Source organism: Micrasema longulum, unplaced genomic scaffold, assembly GCF_059751315.1.
Source record: "Micrasema longulum isolate JH-2025_06_02 unplaced genomic scaffold, ASM5975131v1 h1tg000680l, whole genome shotgun sequence".
In the NCBI taxonomy this organism is placed as follows: domain Eukaryota; kingdom Metazoa; phylum Arthropoda; class Insecta; order Trichoptera; family Brachycentridae; genus Micrasema; species Micrasema longulum.
In genome coordinates, this window is record NW_028277876.1 from 270,395 (window position 1) to 292,024 (window position 21,630).

At 36.0% G+C, this 21,630-nt stretch overlaps 1 protein-coding gene across 2 annotated transcripts in view; it reads right to left on the reverse strand.

Moving 5' to 3' along the window:
* Galphas (G protein alpha s subunit) overlaps window positions 1–21,630 on the reverse strand; it is a 55,403-nt gene that overhangs the window by 11,690 nt on the left and 22,083 nt on the right. The window contains exons 2-8 of one of the 2 annotated variants that reach the window (XM_088229572.1): window positions 18,966–19,104; window positions 11,763–11,924; window positions 9,483–9,700; window positions 8,102–8,230; window positions 5,486–5,665; window positions 4,236–4,434; window positions 963–1,129 (exon numbers count right to left, since the gene is read on the reverse strand). In XM_088229572.1, the coding sequence (XP_088085698.1) occupies window positions 983–1,129; window positions 4,236–4,434; window positions 5,486–5,665; window positions 8,102–8,230; window positions 9,483–9,700; window positions 11,763–11,924; window positions 18,966–19,085 (1,155 nt within the window). In that variant the 5' untranslated portion in view covers window positions 19,086–19,104 and the 3' untranslated portion in view covers window positions 963–982. Of the gene's footprint in view, window positions 1–962; window positions 1,130–4,235; window positions 4,435–5,485; window positions 5,666–8,101; window positions 8,231–9,482; window positions 9,701–11,762; window positions 11,925–18,965; window positions 19,105–21,630 lie in introns of those variants that run through there. The other variant, XM_088229573.1, reaches the window with a different exon arrangement.

The following is a 21,630-nucleotide window of genomic DNA, read 5'->3' on the forward strand; positions in this document are numbered from 1 at the left end:
CAGGAACTTGGTGTCCATGCTCTGTGCGCCTGCTATAGACATTTTGTTAAAAAATCATTTTTTTAATTCCAGATAAAATAAATTAAAAATACTCTTTATGCATTAAAACCACTTCAAAGTTCTGTTTTGAGTAAGTCCAAATTTTTGTAAACAGGCTAGATTTCCTCTCTAGGGAGTTATTAGAATCCAAATTTGTTGCAACAAAGAGGGAAAACATGTTTAAGAAGGGAATACTGACGTCTAGACATTTACAGGGCTTGTGACCTGTCATTGGCTGGTTTAAATAGCCACTTTACCATATCGCTATAAGTCTAGACTTTCGTACTCTCAAAAATATTTTCCCTCTCTGTTGCAACAAATTGAATCGGGCAAAAATTGCAAAATGAATCGGGTTGTGGTCCCATGGCTAGTGTTGTGGACTCATGGATCAAAGATACGAGAATTTCACCCCACTCTACCACATCTTGATTTTCATTTTCTAATAGTCAATTATTTACGACTTGTTGAAAATGGCCACCTAAATTGAAATATTTAGGTAAATAATAAGAACGCAAAGACTTCTTTTAAAAAAAAAAAAAATTAGTTGAATTTTCACTTTAATTTATTCAAACTTTGGGAAAGTTCATAGAAATTTATATAGCAAGTCATCGCAAGTTTTGACTCACTGCTGGCGGCAGCGTACAGTATACAATATAATTTGTCTGTTCGGAGAAATACTTTGAGCTAGACGAATGTTGATTTGAATGGATATATTTTATTTTTTTTAAATACGGGATGTGGGACTGTGTCAGTACATAAAATACTGAGCGCCAGCGGCCCGATATTTCATGTCTCGGGCCTTAAGTATTTTAAATTGCAATGAAGCATTAAGACATCTTTCATTAGTCCGAGTCCAGGGCGTCGGTAAAGTAGAAGCACTCGAGCTGACCTGTAAATAGAGTATGGTGTGGGGTTTTCTTTACCTCGGGGGCGTGGCTCCGGTTTATAGCAGCTCGTATTGGCGCAGGTGCATCCTCTGGATGATGTCCCGACAGTCGTTAAACACTCGCTTAATGTTCTCCGTGTCCACAGCACATGTGAAGTGGGGGTAGCAGTAATGCTTGCCGTCACCCGACGCCGTACTGATGCGCTGAAATCAAACACAAGATTGAAGAGATTTACTTACTAAATTGTATATACAGTGAAGCCCCAAAATTATGCCCCTAATTCAAATTATTACTATTATTAGTTTTGTATTTCTGAAATTAATCCGCATGAGATGTCTCAAGTTCTCTTCCGTTTCTTCTCGGTCAGCTCTGCCGACTGGTCCATCGATGGTAAGTAAATCGGAAATCTTCCATAACTCTTTTATCATTGGTTGATTAATATGAACTAGTGACGTCGTTCAAAGTAGTTAGCTTTGATTAAAATATTTTTTTGATACATTTTCAAGAAACTTTGCGTTATATTTAATGCTCTAATTTTCACCGCGTCTAAGAAAGCATTTTTGTATTCAATTTCCCGTAGGGCTGAAGTTCTTCATTCAGAGCACCCAGTGGTACAAAGGGAAATTATCGGGATGAAGATATATAATACACATATATATATTACCTCCAGGCGCAGAAAATCCAGCATTAACATTTTTATATTATTAATATTTAAAGCATTAACTTTGTGGTCAAACATTTTACTAAATGTTATTAAATATTTGTATATAACCACTTACCGACTTTTCTTTGTCTACCGGTTTCGAGACGTACCCGTCTCTTCGTCAGGACACCAATTAAACCAACATGCAAACATTAGGAAAGCTTTAAAAACTAATGTTCCTTTGATCAATGATCAAACTTTCAATATAGTCCTTTATACGATGTTCCACTGTAATGGTCACCCTATTAAACCTATTAAGCTTACCCCCTCCCTCCATCCCCTCTACTTTTTTCATCAATTCTCAAACAACAGAATATTTGCATAATTTAATCAGTGCATGTTTGTCCTAATCAGTGCATGTGCTCATTAAAATGCATGTTGTGTTGGTTTTATATTTTTGTGCAACAACTATGGTGAAGGTGTATAGTGGGTTTTGCATGTTGGTTTAATTGGTGTCCTGACGAAGAGACGGGTACGTCTCGAAACCGGTAGACATAGAAAAGTCGGTATGTGATTATATACAAATATTTAATAACATTTAGTAAGATTTTTATGTCCGTTTTGTAAATAAAATATTATCTAACAACACTCCATGAAGTTCTATTCTTGCATCACCCAGCACATAGTGAGCAGGGACATAGTACCATTATGCGCTTCTTAGTAAATGTTTAAATTAATATTTCTCTGGGCGGTGTTGTGATACAATGTTATATAAGGTCTGGTTAAAATTGTCCTTTTGAATATCATCTATCTGCCATAGCATTCATATTCTTGAAAGGTTTTAACAATCGTAATTCACGTTCGAGAAATCGTATACAGTCTTGTATGCACTAGAGGCTGAAGAAAACCACAGTCACACAATGAGTCCATCATACTGCAGGGTAAACAGATGTTCTTATTCTTACAAGGTAGTTTCACATTCTGTTCGCCTCATGGAAACTGCACAAAGAATTAAATTAGTGGTTGGATCTTATATGTATATCTTCAAATTCAAATTAACTTCTATCGGACCAAAATCATTACAAATGTGACGCTAAAAAACAAACGTAGCTATCTCCATTTTAAGTAAAACTGAGTAAATCCACTTTTTGACTTTGATCGATCCATATAACCATAATATGAGTTTCATTACTTTAAAACAGTTTTCTTAGCAGAAATAAAGGAAATAGCGATATATTATTTTTATTATTTTAAAGGCTATTTTCAACGAGTTGTAAATAACTCACTATTAGAAACCGGGAATCAAGTTGGGGTCGAGTGGGATTCGAAGCACGAACCTTTGAGCCATGAGTCCGAGACACCAGCCACGGGACCACAACCCGATCCAAATTATGTAAAACGTCATAAGCCGTCGCGTCATATTAACCAAAAATCTCAAAAATGGCGGTGATGGGAGAGAGCCATGTTTGATTTTTAGCGTCACAAATAAATGAAAATACAGTAAAATAACTGTTTTAGGTTTTTCAAGGGAGCAACAAAAAAAGTGTAAAACTGAGGAAAACTTTAAAGTGAGGAAATGAAAAATGTATGGAAAAAAAAACATTTCAGTAAAATATAATTATTGTACAAGACTGTACTAAATTTACTGCAGAAAAGTTCTAAGAACTGTCCTGATTGGGGATTATTTATATTTACCAATGATATAATTAAAAATATTTTGTATTTTTTCTATAAATGCCACAATGTGTTTAAATAATTTTATGTAGGTACTTAACCTTAAAAACACGAAAATAAAAATTTTAATTTGCATAAAATGCATATAAAGATTTTTCCCTAAATATTGGGATATTTCATTTATATGGTATCACTTTTTTTAGTATAGCACCACAATATTTCAACTCTCATCGCGGACTGTTTCACACATTTATAATAACTGTTTAAACTATCTCCTTTTCACATTATGTGTGTATAACATCAAATAATATTTATATTGCCATTTTTTTTAACTTTCTGCACCGTAATTTATTGATGTAAAGACTTTATTCTTCCTAAACATGCGTCAACTGCATGTCACTTGTTAGTAAAATGTCAAAATTAGACACTTAAACACTGCACCTACTTTGAATTTAGTTTGAGACAATAATTTACACTTTTTTTATTTACTTTGAATGGAGAATAAAAATTCTCCATTCACGCGGCGGCGCGCGGCTCGTCTTTTGACAGATGAATGAGTTATAAAAAAAAATTCGACGTAAAACCGGGGTTATGAAAAACGTTGATTGGGGGTAAATCGAATGATGTATGATGTATGGAAAAAAACGGGACCTAAATATTTCGGTGTAAAAAGCGGGAAAACGTAAAAACGAGGAACGTAAAAACCAGGTTTCACTGTAGTTAAGGTGTTAAAATGGGACAACATATCAGGCCAGCAACCCTTGAGCAATGGCACGATATTATAAAGGCATAATATTCTCCAATAGCAAGAGTATTCGTCTCTTAAACATACAAAATGTCAATCTCCCAAGTGATTATGTTCAGCTGCTTTTCTTATCGGCGTGACAAGAGGCAAGTTGGTTCTGACGCTGTTGGATATATTCATCCGGAACACGAAAATTGACAAAATCACAGAGTTCTCGATCGCAAGTATTCCATCAGTAGGCACTCACCAGGAACTCGTCCCTTATAAAGTACTTGGCGCGGGCGACGTCCGGGTGCTCGCGGGAGTCGGGGCAGGCGTCGGGGGGAGTGGCGTAGCGGGAGAACTCCCCGAAGTACTCCTCCAGCCGGGACTTGCCCGCCAGGATCTTCTCCGCCAGCAGGTCCTGCTTGTTCAGGAATAGGATCACAGATATTGTGCGCAGCCACCTGGGAACAGGAGAAAGGATGGCTTAGACTGTATTCTGTCTGCATAATTTATAAATGTGGAAGCACTAATAATCATTATAAGACCCAAGACTAGCAGGCAGCCGACGCACAGTGATTCAGAATATGATATTACGAGCTACTTAAGGTAAAAAACTTGAAAACTTTTACAAAATGTTTGATGATTTTTCGATGCTGAGTTTATTTTTTTTTCATTTAAATAAATAACGTTTGTCAAAAAAAAATTAAAATATCTTACCTGTAGAAGTAGAAGCTTTTGGATGAACCAAAAATAGGGATGAATATAACACAAATGCACTCAAAGGAACAGCGTAAAGAAGTGTGGCGATTAGCGCCGAAACGATGCAAATGAACTGATTTTGTTATCGCATGGGATTAGGTAGGTAAATAACGGTCAAAATTTCAATGAATCGACTTAAAATTTACTGCGAGAGCTCGATGACTAATCCATTTCTAAGTTATTGGGTTTTTTACCCTAAGTAGCTCATAATATCGTATTCTGAATCACTGTGCGACGCTAGTATTTTATGTACTTACAGCCTCACATCCCACTTTATATTTGTCAAATATTTTACATTTCAAACTGAAGTGCATCTAGCTCAAAATTTGTCTTCGAACTTACAAACAAATTAATATATTGTTAGAATTATTTTAAAACACCGCAACTCGCTGTGAGTCAAAAGTTCCAATATAAATTTATAAAATATAAGAGACAAGCGACAGGTGAAAATCTAATGACTTCAAAGCGGTTTTAATGCATTTAGGATATTATTTAACTTATTTATTTATTGCACATGACCGCATTGTTGTCGAAAATTTATTTCTAGGCAAACGTTCCTTGGGTTTTGGGAACAGCCAGTAGTCACCGGGGGCAAGAGCAGCTGAATATGGGAAGTGTTTAACCAATTCAAAACCGGCTTTGTGAATAGCAGCCATTGACAATAACGCCTTAGGCGCTGCAGACGTCTTACTTAAGTACTGGATGATCGATGTATATAATATATGAAAGAAAATTTTTATTAAATGTGTAAACCTGTTATTCCAGATACTCTTAAAGAGTTCCAGGGACTCCCTGAGGCGGTTCTGCGTGGGATCCTCCCGGAGTACCATGTTGTATGAGGAGCACGCCGTCACGAAGATGATCGCCGTCACGTCGTTGAAGCATTGAATCCACTTGCGCCTCTCGTCTCTCTGCCCTCCGACGTCAAACATGCTGAAAACGGAAAAAAAATTAACCTTCAAGAGCTGATAAAAACCGGGCCACCGGAGAACAACAAGGGTAGTTAAAAAAAAACAAAATGATAACTAAAAATTATATTTTTAACAAAATCAATAACTACTATGTTAACACACTATGCGGGAAAGGTAGTTCTACACGAGCGCCGGACTGATGTTTATCGGCGGGAAGAGTAGAAATACTCGCTTTGCAGGCTCCACTTTAAAGGAGAGAAAGGTAGATCTACTCGATTATTTTATCTGAGTATTTTATGTCAATGCTTGAAGATGATCCAAATTACACACACGCCTATATCAGACCTACTCTCAAATACGAGTTTCAGATATGGAATCCCTATTTTGTCAAGGATATCAACTTGTTGGAAAGAGTCCAAAGACGAGCTACAAAGTTGCCGCCGAGCATAAAACGGCTTTCATATGCGGAGAGACTGGAAACTCTCGGTCTCACAACGCTGCGGGAACGGCGAGAAAGGGGTGACCTGATAGACATACAAGATACTCAACAGTCACTATAGCTGCCCAAATTTGGATCACATGTTCGAGCTTAAACAAGATGCTCGTCTTCGAGGCCACAGTCTCAGGTTGGAGAAAACGAGATTCAATCTAAATCCACGGAAGCATTTCCTGAGCGATAGGGTTGTTGATGTTTGGAATGAGCTGCCACAAGAGCTTATCTCAATGTGTAGTCTCAATGGGTTCAAAAATGGAAAAGTTGAAGTGCGCCAACAGCTAAATTTTGTTTAAATAGATTTAAGCATATCAGCTTTAAGCTGCTCGCTAACAATAACTATAATAATAATAAGCTGTCGTTTCATTTACATACACACATACTCTTTCACAGCTCTTATGAGAAACATGAGAGCTTGTGCGTAAGATGATTTTAGTCAATCAGTTGAAAAATTATATCCGTCTTCTTTTCACACATTTTTATTGTATGATTGGTGACCGCAATGGTGACAATTCCAGATTGTATTTTTTATAATATGGATTATTGTCTGTTATTCATTCTCCAAATGATAATATTTATACATTTTATTGTCATGTTACAAATACATTCGACTTCTACTTTTATCTCATTAAATTATCACAAACAGTGAGTGCATTAAAAATTTCATTAAAAAATAACTGATATTTTAGGAGATAGTGTTTTTTATGAAAGTAGTAATTAATTTATTTTTTGCTGATTTTTGCCCTCTGTGTAAACCTGTTACATTGTAGCGAAGCTTTCATAAAATATGTTGATTGATTGAATAAACAACTTAATAAAGATTTAAAAGATATGTTACTAATGATATAGGTTTATCTACTAAAATACGTTCTAACAATGTTATTCCTTTTAAAAAATCTCATTATTAAATGCAAAAAAATTGCATAACTGGACGCACTCATGGATTTTTAACAGAAACAATTACCATTAAAAATCAGCCAAAAGAATGCTATGTTCTGCTTTCAGGGCTAAAGAATACACTAGAGAGTTGTTTAAAAGTATTGAGTGTGTAAAAAAAAAATGGAAATCAGAAGTCAACATAATATGTGTGCCCAGGGACGCTATAGGATAAAATTTTAGACAAAGCTATAGATAAAGTTTAGTATCACGGGTGGGTAACCACAAAAATTCTTATTGCGAGGTAAACCTCAAGAATCGTAGACGAACCCGTCAACCACCACGCAACAAGGCGAGCTTGATCATATCTCCTTATTCAGGATTTAAATCTGCTACCACGATTTACGTAGCGCAAAAGAAGTCAAAAAACATATTAAGTCATTAGCATGCAGCCATCCTTTTGAAAATACTCATACATGGTTCTGGTTATATTTCCACAGAACTGTATTCTTCATCCGCCTGGACACAGAAAATTTATTTCCTTTCATTTCTTTCGAAAAGTATACAACATTATTTAGCGAGCCGAAACATTTATATACGATTTGTCGAGTAAAATATTTTGATGAAATTAAAATATTTTTATTGTTGTAAATTGAATAGGCATTCACTTCGTAACACTTCATTATAAATTATTATGAAAATAAAACTTTGTTATTAGTGTCACACAATTTTTATTGATGATATTCTTTTACAAGAACACTACAGTTTCGGGAGAGCACTCCTCCCATCGACGGGTAATATAAAACTCTTTATACTAAAAAAATATATATCACCCGTCGATGCGAGGAGTGCTCTCCCGAAACTGTAATAGTGCTCTTGTAAAAGAATAAAAATTGTGTAACACTAATAATTAAGTTTTATTTTTATAATTATTTTTTTTTGTTATTTGCCAAAGAAAATATTTAATAAAATATAATTTTGGATAGAGCAAGAAACTTATATACATAATTATTTATTTACTTTTTCAATCACTACATAACGGAGAAAGATAAATAGGTGATACAGTAATAATATACAGGTAGAACTTACTGAAAGTTAACTTTGTCTACTACGAACTGTGTCTCAAATATGCCCGAGGTCAACACTCTGCATCTCAGAATGTCTTGCTCCGTTGGTGTGTAATTTGGCTGCTTTATTATATGAACTTGGTCCAGAAAGCTGAAAGAAGAGACACATTTGTAATCACTTTACGTTTAAAACAATTAAAAACAAAACTTCATGTTTCAGCGATGAGAGGATATTGAATAAATAAGTTACATCACAACACCTATTCTCCTCTATGGATGCGGATCGTGGCACCTTACTTGGGCCCAAAACAGCAAAATACTTAGTTTTGACAATAGGTGTCAATGAATAATTTTGGGTCCGTTAGAAATAATAGGAGTGTAGCAAATTATTATTTATTATTTATTTATTCACAAATAATTTTAGATGCCATCAATTATAAGGTGCACCCTGAATTGAGACACCAAAATAGGAAAAAAATATGGGTCTTATGAATGAGGAAATGCGTGTAAAAAGTAGTAGATACATCCAGTCAAAGTTTTCAACAAATACAAATATAATACCTAGACTACACCGGCTAGGTTACGAGTATGGTGAAGTTGATATATTTCATCTGTCTTTATATAAATATAGGTTAAGTATTCAAAAGGTTATAAATTAATTTGTATAAAATTTCTTAATATTGTTTTTTATTTACTATTTTTTTTTCTCATGTATCTCTATAATAATGTATAAACTTATATGTATGTGTGTATGTTTTCATATATAAATTTATTAAATATTTTTCTATGTACCCTATACCTATGTTGGTACATTTCCCTATTTTTACTTATTATTGTATCTTTTGGCTTTTCTTATGTTATCTTTAATTTTAACTAAATTTACATACTTATATTTCACTGCTACACTTGAATGTAATTTCTAATATATGTAAAAGCCCGTAGGGCGTGTAAATTAATAAATAAATAAATAGTAGAACATGTGCATTTGAATGATTTAATACCAAAAACACTTACGAGTTTTGCTCAGAGAAATTCCTCTTTTGTGGACCCAAGAGTGTTCAATAACCTGGATGAACATATTAAGTTCTCCAAAACGAAAGCCATTTTCAGGAGAAGTGTACAAATTTGGATTTTGTATAAGAAAGGAGACCATTGGAGGAGACTGCTGCGAGATATTGCATAAATTTATTTACTATTAAGCGTGTTGTCCAGATGTTTATTGAAATATATGTTTGTATAATCATTTTCAATTTTGCTATTGTTTAATAATGTGCATGATTCCACTTTCCATTATGTTGTATCCCTACTCAACACAGGGCTCTCGGCCTCATATAGTTAGGGATAGATTTTTTTTTAAAACACACCAGAAGTAATCTTACTACTCGGAAGAAGGCTGTACTCACTACTTGGCGCAGTCAATCAGCTGGTACTCGTTGGAGCGGTCGAAGGTGGCGCGGACACCCCGGTCCTTCCACAGCGCCTCCGTGTGGCCGTAGAACTCGGGCGGGTAGTCGAAGTCGGGGCCCGACGCCACATCCTGGATGTAGTCCACTCGCACGCGGTTCTCCGCCTTCTCTAGGGGGATGGGGGGCGTCAGCGTGCTCATCGCGCCAGTTATCGTCTAGAAGCAAACGTTACTCTTTTATTACTAGCGCAACTGTCTCGGATTGGAGAAAACCAGATACAACCCAGCTGCTGGTGGTTGGAATAAGCTGTCACAAGGCTGGTCAATGTGTCGTCTCAATAACTTAAAAAATGGGCAAGATTTGTTTTGAAAAAGTCAACAAAAGCCAGCAAAAAAACTTTTGATAAAATTGTTTAACCATATCCGCCTTTAAGCAGCTCGTTTAAAATTAAAATTAAAATAATGACCGCACACAGAACACCCAGACTTATGGAAAAGGCATTTTAATAGTTGTGGCCTCACTGGAATTGAGGACAATAAGAAAATATATAGTAAGACGTTTTGTTTGTTTCAAAGCATTTTTTGTTTATTGTAATTTGTTTACTATAACTATCATTTTTTGTTATAGGGAGGCAGCCTTAGCTGGTGCGCCTATATCTCATGCACCGCTTATTATCTGCGTTCTTCTTCCTTCAAAAAAGCATCCAAACGGTTCTTGAGCTGGAATGGACAACTAGGCTAGTCAATTTATTTCAGTCTGTAATTACCCTGCTGGAAAGGAAGTTTTTCTTGAGATCGAGGTGGAATCGAGGATGATGTATCATTCAAATGTATCCTTTCTTTTAGACTTAATTCGCGGACAATTTTATAGCTAGTTTTTAATTCAAATAAAATTGCAGTTCCACCAAGAAATGCCAGTAGGCGATCTGAATATAGCAATCAAGGCTATAAAGGCAAAGAATTAAATTAATTTCTAAAGTCATCAATTCATCACGGCAGTTAATCTGGCAAGATCAAACAATGAATGACTCATTTTTCATAATACACGTGTAGACAGAAATTGGATCCATCTGTGGGACAAATTTAATGCAAGGAAAGTAATTAAATAAATATTTAGAACAGGCAGCAGTATTTTATTAGGTCAATATCTACCGTTTCCTCCAGACGCAACACAGTGATATAACATTTTTACTGTCCTAGATTCAGGTATCAAATTGACTAGACTAGGCATAAACTCGGAGAATCTCAAGGTCTAAGATCAGTGGGCTGAAAAAAAAAAGTTATATATTTGGATATATCCATCGTCCAGTTCATAAGTCAGACATCTCCTAATGTTCAGAGATAATAAGAAAAGAACTTAAAAGATAAAAGGAATTACATATAATCGAATATTCTTGATTTGTGCATTTTTTAGACGGATGTTTCGTCGTCCATCTTTCAAAAAGGCGTACCTTGTTTTTTGTCAAAATAGAGTTTATGAATATAACACTTCCTTTGCAATATGTGAATTTCATGCATAAACATGTGAATTTCTACATTTAATAATTGCAATTTTAGTCTCTACCAGCGGTGCTATTCTGAACCGTTTTTGCGGCACGAGAAAACAGTTTTTCTCGTGTATTTTGTGGGTAAATAAAATAAACGAGAGATAATACGGCCGCGAGAGCATTTGGAATACCACCCCTGATCTCTAAATTCATTAAAATATGCTGAATAAAATACCCTTTTCTACAAATTACTAAAATTTCAATGCAATCTATCTAAACTGGCAAATAAACTCATCCTGGTTACAGATATTCTAAGTCATAAATTTAATTCTTCTAAGACAATAAATAGATAAAAACCACTACAACACATGTTTTATGTGTATATAAAATGGTTAAATATACAAGTCTTTTAATTGACATCGATCCTCTGCAAAGTGGCGTCAAAAAAAAACATGAAATTTGACATTGGCCCTTCTAGATCCAAGCCACAGGTTTAGTGATTGCATTCATTGGCAATTTGTCTACTTTATTAATAGGACATTTGGAATATTTTTGATGTGACCCAAGCAATGTTATCCTTGAATAAGGCAGTTTATACAAAAAAAATACAATATTTAAATGTTTTTTCGTGGGAATCATTTCACCATATGGGAACACACTTGAAGTTTGAGTTTAATTTTAGTTTATGATATTTTATACAATTTTGCTAGTAGTTTCGTGGCTTTTCTTTGGACATGTTACAAAATGTAGAATAAAGTGCAAAAATTATATTTTTGAATAACAGTACTTACGAGAATGGCATCCCTGATATTCTTCTTGATGTCTTCAATCTTTTCCCGTCTCTCCTTCTCCGAGAAGCCATTAACGTGAAGGATCCTCATCTGCTTCACTATGGTGGACTTGCCAGACTCTCCAGCACCCAGGAGTAGCAAGCGGTGAGTGGCGCGGTACAACTGGAAAGAAGATTATCAAAATGATCTAACATGCTGAAATATTATTTATTTGACCCTTCCCTTAACACATACAAAAATGACAGATTTAAAATCAGAAAAATGTAGTATCATTCATAGGCGACTGTTTCAATCAACTATATTTGAAGCCAAAAGTGATCATTGAAATGAAATAAAACAGCTTGGTTTTGCAACTTTGAAAGCTACACAAGCTTCTTTATCAAGGTATAATTTACTAAGAAAGTGATAATATTTGAAATATAATCCCTAAAAACACAAAAAACCATTTGCTAACGCTAACAGCCCAAGCAAACGGACCATCCTCAGCGAAGCTCCGAGAGCAATTGGCGTTTTGTGGCAGGGTACAGGCTGGCCTACGTCACGCGTGAAATTGTCTCTCTCGCTCGCAAATATATCTATGGCATCGAGGGTGAGATGTCAAGAGTATTTGAGACAAGCCGCAACAATGAGACACATTAGAAAACTTTTCATCGTATAGGTGATATATCTACAATTTCTGATAAAAATGCGTTTTCTGCGCCCAATGAGTATTTATTATTTAATAATAAATTATTTCAATAGATACGTAAATGTATAACGAAGGAATACCGAAAATCTGAACCGAGCCATATTTATTATATTTACAGAAATATAAAAGTTATTAGATGCAATCTGTACTAGCTACACATCACCAGGGATGGAGAGTTAAGACCATTAGAAACATCATACACAAAAATCGTGTGAAAAAAAAACATACTATGCATTTTGTCAATCACGTTTAGAATACAGACTGATAGGGAGTACAGGGGGTACAGACGCACATCTTAAGGGAATAATTTAAGTACAAAGAGGAATGAGGAAGTTCAGTGTCTTTTTTTATTTTTTATTTGTTAGTAGAATATTAAACTAAACCAATTTTTTTTTTTTTTATAAATCGTATTATCAGCGCTATGATTTTTTAAAGTTTTGTATTTCTGAAATAACTCCGCGTGTGACGTCAGAGGTTGTCCTCTGACAGTTCTTCCGATTGGTTCGTTTAGGGTGACCAAACCGGATATCCTTCAAAGCTCTCATATCATTGGATGGTTCATATGAACCAGTGACGTCATTCAAAGTAGTGTGTTTTTATTAAAATATTTTTTATTATTTTTTTCGTACAAGAAATTTTGCCATGAATTTAATGCTCTAATTTTTACCGCGCGCAAGAAAACATTTTTGTATCCAATTTCCCGTAGGGCTGAAGTTCCTCATTATAAAAGTTATCGCCCTGAAAGATACTGCCCAAACACTAGGTTCGGGGATCGCGCTCTCGTTGCCAGCCCCTATGCCTAGAACCGATTGCCTTCACACTTGCGTATCATCACATCACAGTCAAAGTCAATTCAGATCACAACACAAATCTCACTTCTTTCGTTTATCATACCCTCAATTTTAAAATCATCAAATACAATATGGAATGTAAGTTTACATTTAAAATTATAAAGCGCCAGACAAATATTATTATTAATGTGCTCGATTGTTCTTTCTATACAAAGCACTGCCTAACAATCACCAATACTGGCACATTTTTGAGTCATCGTTCGTTGCACGGAGTGCACGCCTTTTTTGTTACGCGCTGTCTTTCGTTTTAATGTCATGTCTGAATCTGACAAAATCATTCGTGCTCTCACCGAGAGAATTGAAGTGCTGGAAAGTGTCGTTTCCAGTAAATTAGATAGTATTTTGATGTGGATTAAATCCACAAGTGATAAATTACAACCTACCGCCGCCGCTGATATCGGACCAGCGCTATCCGCACTTAGCCGTTCGGAAATCTCCGGTAATGTTCGGCAGTTGCGTGAGGCCGGGCTCCCCGCGAGCCCCTCTCCGCCCTGCCCCGCCGTCACTACCGGATCAGAGCCGTTCGCGTCAAGTTGTTCGGAAATCTCCGGTGGTGTTCGGCAACCGCGTGCGGCCAGGCTCCCCGCGAGCCCCTGTCCGCCCTGCCCCACCAACACTAACGAACCAGTGCCGTCCGCACCTAGCTGCTCGGAAGTTTCCGACAATGTTCGGCAATTGCGTACAACTCCACGCATGCGTACCGATGACATTGCACCCACGGCGTCAACAAAAACAAAGATGATGACACGTGCGATGTCGAAGGCGGTTATACCGGTGGAGGCCAAAAATACATCTGAAAACTTTTCTTCTGAGGGAGATATGCAGCCTCCGTCGCAATCAGCTCCCCGATCACCCAGCACGCCCATCACTATCAACTATGCCGCAGCTGCCGCCAGTTCGAGGAATGTTCCCAGCGATACTTCGGTGATGGTTCCCCCGACAATGGAGTCGGCGGCTGCAGTTCTCCCCAGTGTATCAGTGTCTCCTTCCAAAGATTGGAAGACTGTTAAAAATAAAGGGCGTGTCGTCGTTCGGGGTACCTTGGGAAAGCGGAGGGAAGAGGATAAGTTTTATCACTTCTATCCGTTCCATAAGGACACTACGAGCGACGATATGTCCTCTTATTTAACCTCATTGGTGAGTACCGCCTCATTTCATGTGACAAAGATCAAATCGCGGGGTGACTACTCGTCATTTAAAATCGGAATTCCGAAAAATGCTGTAGATGCAATTTTGCAAAGCGAAAATTGGCCGCGAAAGTCGTATATTAAAGAGTGGGATGCAAAACCGCGAGATGCGCCGCGACTTCCCTCGGTAAAGTGACTAGATCGCGATAGTACAACAGATGATAAACTGAATTTTTATTACATGAATATTCGCGGGTTGAAAACGAAACGCGAAGATTTTTATAACAGTGTTTCGGCCTGTGACCTTGATGTTATAACATTAACCGAAACTTGGTTGAACGATGGCGTTTTCGACTCTGAATTATTTGATAGTAACTTTACAGTAGTAAGGCGAGATCGTGGTGGCCACAGGCAGGGTGGGGGATGTTTATTGGCTGTGAGAAATAGAAAAAACTTGCAAGTCGAGCGTTTTTCTGTTTTAGAAACGTCCAATGAAGATCTCTGGGTAAAACTGACATACGATCTCGATATTACGTTCATTTGTGTATTATATTTCCCTCCGGCGAGTGAGACGAATATATATCAACTGTTCTTTGACAGGGTATTGTCCAGTTTAGAGCTACTTCGGGACAAAAGTGTCATTATATTGGGGGACTTTAACATGCATTCAGCAAAAAACATAAAAAGTATAGAGGCTAACCTCACTTTTTTGTGCTCGGTGTTGGGTCTTTCGCAGTATAATTATATTTTGAACTCTAGGGGTAGAACGCTGGACTTAATATTCAGTAGAAGAGTTGTTGGTGTGTTTCGGTCATTATCACCTCTTACAAGAGAAGATAATTATCACCCCGCACTTGAATTTTGTTACAATCTGATTGCAGATCGCCCCCGTCGATCCAGAGTTCCCGCGGAGGGTACAGTTAGTCAAAGAGGATGGAATTTTCATAAAGGCGACTTTGACCGACTGTACTCTCTCATGGACGGTATCGACTGGGGCGAGATGTATAAAATATCAGATGTAAATGAAGCGGTACAATATTTTTATTGTATTGTTGAAGGTGTATTTGATTCCTGCTTCCCTAGAAAATCTCAGGCTACTGGTGGGAGGCGATATCCGAAGTGGTTTTCTAGGGATATTGTTAGAAACATACAGACTAAGCATTTCTATCATAAAAAGTGGAAAGCTTCTGGCTGTAGCGGTGATTATGAGATGTTTGGGTGTTACAGATCTGTCGTAAGACGTAGCATTCGATTGGCGTACCGGGAGTTCATTTCCAGCATGGAAAGCAACATTCTTCATGATCCTAATACCTTTTGGGACTATATAAGGTCACAAAAGGCGGATGGTGGGAGTGTTGACTCCATGACATGGGGTGAAAAATTGGTTCGAGGTGCAAACATAGCTGAAGCGTTTGCAGGTCATTTTAAAACAGTATATAGCAATGAACCTCCGCTTCTAGATGTTAATATTGCTAAGCAATGTTCACAGACCGGTGCACAGTTTATTGATGTTCAAAATATCAATGAGAAGGATGTGGCCGACACTATCAAAAAATTAAGTATTACTAATTCTCTCGGACCAGATTTTATTCCGACATTCTTCCTAAAAGGTTGTGTGGAACTGATCAAAAAACCCCTCTGTTTTTTGTATAATCTTTCTTTTAATACGGGGGTCTTCCCAGAAACATGGAAGACGTCAAAAGTAACACCTATACATAAAAGTGGATCTAAGTCATCAGTAGAAAATTACAGACCTGTAGCTGTTCTTTCTGCACCAGCGAAGGTATTTGAAATTATCATATGTAGAATCGTCACTTCCCGAGTAGAGCCATTTATTATTGATGAACAACATGGGTTCAGGAAAGGCCGCTCGGTTGAAACCAATCTAATGGTTTTTACAAACTACGTCACGGAAGCTCTGGATGCAGGACATCAGGTAGACTGTTCATATAATGACTTCGCCAAGGCCTTTGATACTGTCGACCATGATGTCTTATTAAATAAGCTGTATGAGATCGGTTTCTCGGATGGTATGTTAAAATTAATGGCGAGCTACCTCCAAAACAGAAACCAATACGTCTCCTACGGTCTATTCGCGTCAGAGTGTTTCCATACTTTCTCGGGTGTCCCGCAAGGCTCTAACCTGGGTCCATTGTTGTTCTCAATTTTTATTAATAATATTAAAAATGTAATTTTGAACTCGCGTTTTCTGTTGTTTGCGGATGACTTAAAACTGTTTTTAAAGGTGACAACTTCTGACGATTTTCGTCTTCTCCAAGCGGATATATCTAATATATCTGAATGGGGAAGGCGAAACAAACTTGGGTTTAATGTTTCCAAGTGTTCGGTCACGTCCTTCACTAGGGCCCAAAAAACTCTTTTTTTTCGCTACAAAATGAATGACCAGAATCTGATACGAACATCGAATGTTAAGGATCTGGGCGTTAGATTTGTAAGCACTCTGACATTTCATGAACACATAGAGACAATCAGTGGTGATGCATTGAAGATGTTAGGATTTGTTCTGCGTACTGCCAGGGTTTTCGAAAATACCCGCGTACTGAGAACTCTTTACAACTCCTTGGTGCGAAGTAGACTCGAGAGTGGCTCGATGATTTGGGGGCCACATGAACTGAAGTACTCTCTTATGATAGAGAAAATCCAAAAGAAGTTTCTGAGATATCTCTACATGAGAGAGTGCGGGTATTATCCTTGGCTCTACCCGACCGAGTTTCTCCAGGGTATGCTTGGCTACAACAGTTTAGAGACTAGAAGGAATGTGTATTTGACCACACATTTTTATCGATTGTTGCGCGGTGTGATCGATAATTCTGAAATTATGATGAGCATTGGTTTGTATGTTCCTGATAATTACCTAAGACAGCGTCAGCATAGATTGTTTCATATTCCGATATTCAGGACCAACCTGCCTATGGTTATGCCTGTTGGAAGAGCTACCGCTATGTTGAACAACATCGCTCTGGATATTGATCTGTTCCATGTATCCGAAGGGGTTTTCCGGAGCAGGATTCTTCGACTCCTTTGACATGAGTCTCTTTCGTGTATTTTTTTTCCTTTTTTATAATATGTACGTATTGAATATATTTTTGTAATGTATATGTTATATTTAAAATAAATAAATTGAAATAAATTGAATTGTCAACTGAAGTAAAATGTACACAAGCCCATGCATTGTTTTGATTTTTTTTTAAATTTAAAAATGAGTGCCATAAGAGTAAGTGCCATATGAATAAGAAAAGCGGGCATTTGAAGATTGTGCCTTTGACACCGCTGGTCAATGGCGGCGCGCTCTGGTTGATACAACGGAATAACCGAATTACGCTCAACTGTTCGCACAATTTTTTTTAATTCTTCAAATAATTGTTTGCATACTTTACATTTAATTTTTGAATATTTTTTCAATAATCTGGTGAGGTAGGCACTAATTACTTGCCTATATGGAATGCACGCCACTGAGCATAGAATATATTATTTTTAAACTTGCGAACTTTTTTAATTTAACTTTGAACACAGCAACACATAAAAAAAAAATCTTATTGTCACTAATATGTGTCTTTAATTACATTTTAATACCAAATACTTGCAATAATTATTTTTTAAAGCGTGCAGTTTTTTTAAAATTTTTTTATTAAACTTTTTGTACATAATGTTATTTGTACACGGGCTTATTGCCAAATGGCAATTTCTTCCAACCAACCAATAAAATAAAAGTTTTATTTTTATAATTCAAGTTACAGAACATATTCAATAGAAAAAAACGATTAAAAAGCTAAAAATATATAAAAATAGAAATAAACGTATTTGTTTATAAATGACCTTAAATCAAAACTATTACTCAATGGGAAAAAGGAAAAAAGAGGAAAAAGGAAAGGAGGAGAGATTAAGGAAGAGAAAGGAGATGTTTCTTCAGACGTGATTTAAACAGAGATAATGTAGTAACATCTTTGATGGTGGATGGGAGATGATTCCACAGTCGAGCCGCATGGACACTATATGAGTTAGAGAAGAAAGAGGAATTGTGGATGTGTATTAAGAGAGTGCCTTGAGAATTAGAACGAAGAGGTAAACCATGAACTGATAAGCGTTGAAATTTTTCACGCAGTTATATAGGAGCGATAGGACTATGAAGTACATTGAACATAGTGAGAGGGAGTGATAGTCTCTCCGCTGTCTAATTTTGAGCCGTTTCAGTTGCCTACGATAATCAGAAATGTGGTCATATTTCCTAAGACCAAAAATGTACCTTATGCATGTATTCTGAAATCATTCAAGTTTATCGAGTTGCTCACAGCTTAAATCAGTCATGGAAACATCAGCGTAATCTAGAATGGGTATGCTTGTACAAGGGTGCATTTAGTATTAATGGGTAAGAATTTTTGCAACCTTCTAAGTGAGTGTAGACTGAAAAATATTTTGCGGCTTAATTCATTAGTATGAGCTCGCCAGCAGAGATGTTCATCCATTTGTACTCCTAGACTTGAGAATGATTGAACAAATGAGATGTTCGGTACATTACCTGTTTGTCCTTTTGCAGCTGCCTGGTGATGGCATCGCTCCTTCTCTTCTGAGACTTGAGGTCGTCTCCCTCCGAGGTGTCCCCTCCTCCCTTCCCACCCGGCGACCCGAAGCATCCCATCGTGGACCACGCTGCCCACCTGCGAAGGTAATATAGTCAGTTAAATCACCAGCCACATAATGAGAGACATATCGCACCCACGTATAGAGTGCCACTAGCATAAATGTGTCAAACTGAGAGAAACTACTTTGAAAATTTTGACAATCACAATTGTTGATCAATATTAAACAATTTACTCAATATGATTATTTTGAAACACATTTAATAACAACAATTATTTATTAAAAAAAACACCTTTAACTATTAATTTTGACACTTAATAATAATAGTTATGACTGCTACATTTCATATTATGGCAGTCTTGATGATTGTAGACAAATATCATGTTAGAGTGCCATTATGAACTCCATATGCAGTTTTGTAGTTATGGCAGTTTAACCCAATGCACTACATTCCAAATTCTATTATATGTCATACTTGACTCAAAACACTGTTTTCTTTACTTAAAGCACCCTTAATGAGCGTGCGAAATAGTAGAGAAATATATTATAAACATAAACAACATCACAGTCGGTAAAAAAAAAAACCAGAGTATCAACAATTTTTCATCCATAGATCTAAACCGACAGTCTAAATCTTGAAATAAATTTTTAAAAAACCGTCACGCAGCTTCCCCGTTACGGTAGGCAGAGGATAGAACACCATATCGCGCTGTATTTGCATACAGAACACGCATCCTCTACATTCATACATCTTTTCATGAAATATTAAAACCGTAAACTTAAGAATGAAATATATGAACACATTTGCTTTTTACTTGTTGTTAAAGGCAATTGTAGCTATATCCTCCACTATTTCAACACAACACATATAAAAGTTTATTGAAAAACACAACAATGAAATTTAGTAGGTAAATTCCCATTATGATTGAAATGTCAACTTGCCAACAATAAGCACTGGCTGATTTCTTCTAGAAATGGATAATGCAAAAAATGGCCATGTCGAGCGCTACTTGTCCTGCCAGATGACTGCACAAAAGTACTGGTGGTCATATTTCTGCGCCTTGGATCTAAAAGGGCCAATATCAGATTCCATATTCCACATCATTTTGTAAAGGGGCAATGTCAATTAAAAAATATGTATAATTAACTATTTTTTAAACACAAAGACATTGAGTAGTGTTTTTTTATTAATATTTGTTATCAAAAAAGGCAGAGTTCATTATAACGCCACAAAATGGCGAAACAATAACTCCCTTTTACGATTTATGACATTTGGCCCTTTTTAGATTTAAGCCACAGATTTGTCTGTATAAAATAGTCCCTAGGAAACAATGTTCAAAATACTATTTTTCAAATACAGAATCATCAAATAATATTTGTAATCTCCAAACTTGTTTTAATATAAAAAACTGCAACTGGGTTCAGATGTAAAATATAGTGTTCTTTTTTTGTATGGATAATAAGCTGGGGTAATCGGCTCGTTTACTAGTTCACTAGAAACGGGCTGGGCGCGCTTAATCGATATTTATATTTATTTTTGGAGAAAGATGTAAATGGTGGCAGTGATTTATAATAACAATTTACTTCATTATTTGTACATAAATATGGTTACTATATGGACGATTCGCCTACATGGATAATCGCTTATGTGAATGATTCGCCCCTGCCTTCAGTAGACCTCATAGAGTGGACTTCTGCATATTGAATACTAAACTAATATTCTTAATTTTTAGTGGCATATACCTCTTTACCTAAATGCCTCAGAAATACTGAGACGGATCTATCATTTGAGACAGATCTATCTCTACAGGAACTAATCAATTATAAAAAAAGATAATGTTTAGATATTTAGATAATGCTTGTGGGCCTTGCGACCTTTATTGGCTAGATTAAACGATCTTTATAAACTGCACAGCTTTAATTTGAATATTATATTAATAATACTAATTAAATTAAATGGCCCACTACAACCCTATTTTAATTTAATTTAATGATGTTTGGTTTCCTCGCTAATTAATTAAAAATGCATCCAGTATTGGATCGCCCCTGACCTTGTGAGAATTCCGTGAAGGTAATCAATTTGAAAATACCACAAATCCAATGGGTAATGGGTTTGAATTAATAAAACTAGTTAGTTGAATCAACACGAAATACCACTAGAAATAAGTGTTTCCTTTATGTACTACTGAATTGGATTTTAATATTTCAAAAGCGACATATCAAAATTGTGGAATTCTCAAATCTATTTTTCTAAAACAGTTATTTAAAATTAAAATAAAACAGCTAGCCCCAAAATTAAAATATTTTAGTAAATCATAAGAAACATTTTTTTATGTTACAAATTCATGTATTCATTATACGAATTTATTACGCAAGTTAAACTAGACCATAGTAAATTTACAAAATATACTTAAAAGTTTTTCATAATTGAATCAAATAAACTCGTATATTATAGGTACATTGTATCAAATTTATGGAATTTAACTTTTCCTTTCCATAATTCTTGGTAGAGAATTAAGTTTTATAAACAAGTTATGTTTTCCTGTATCTTAATAACACATTTATCTTTGAATTAAGAAGTCAGAGATGAGCGAACTTTTTTT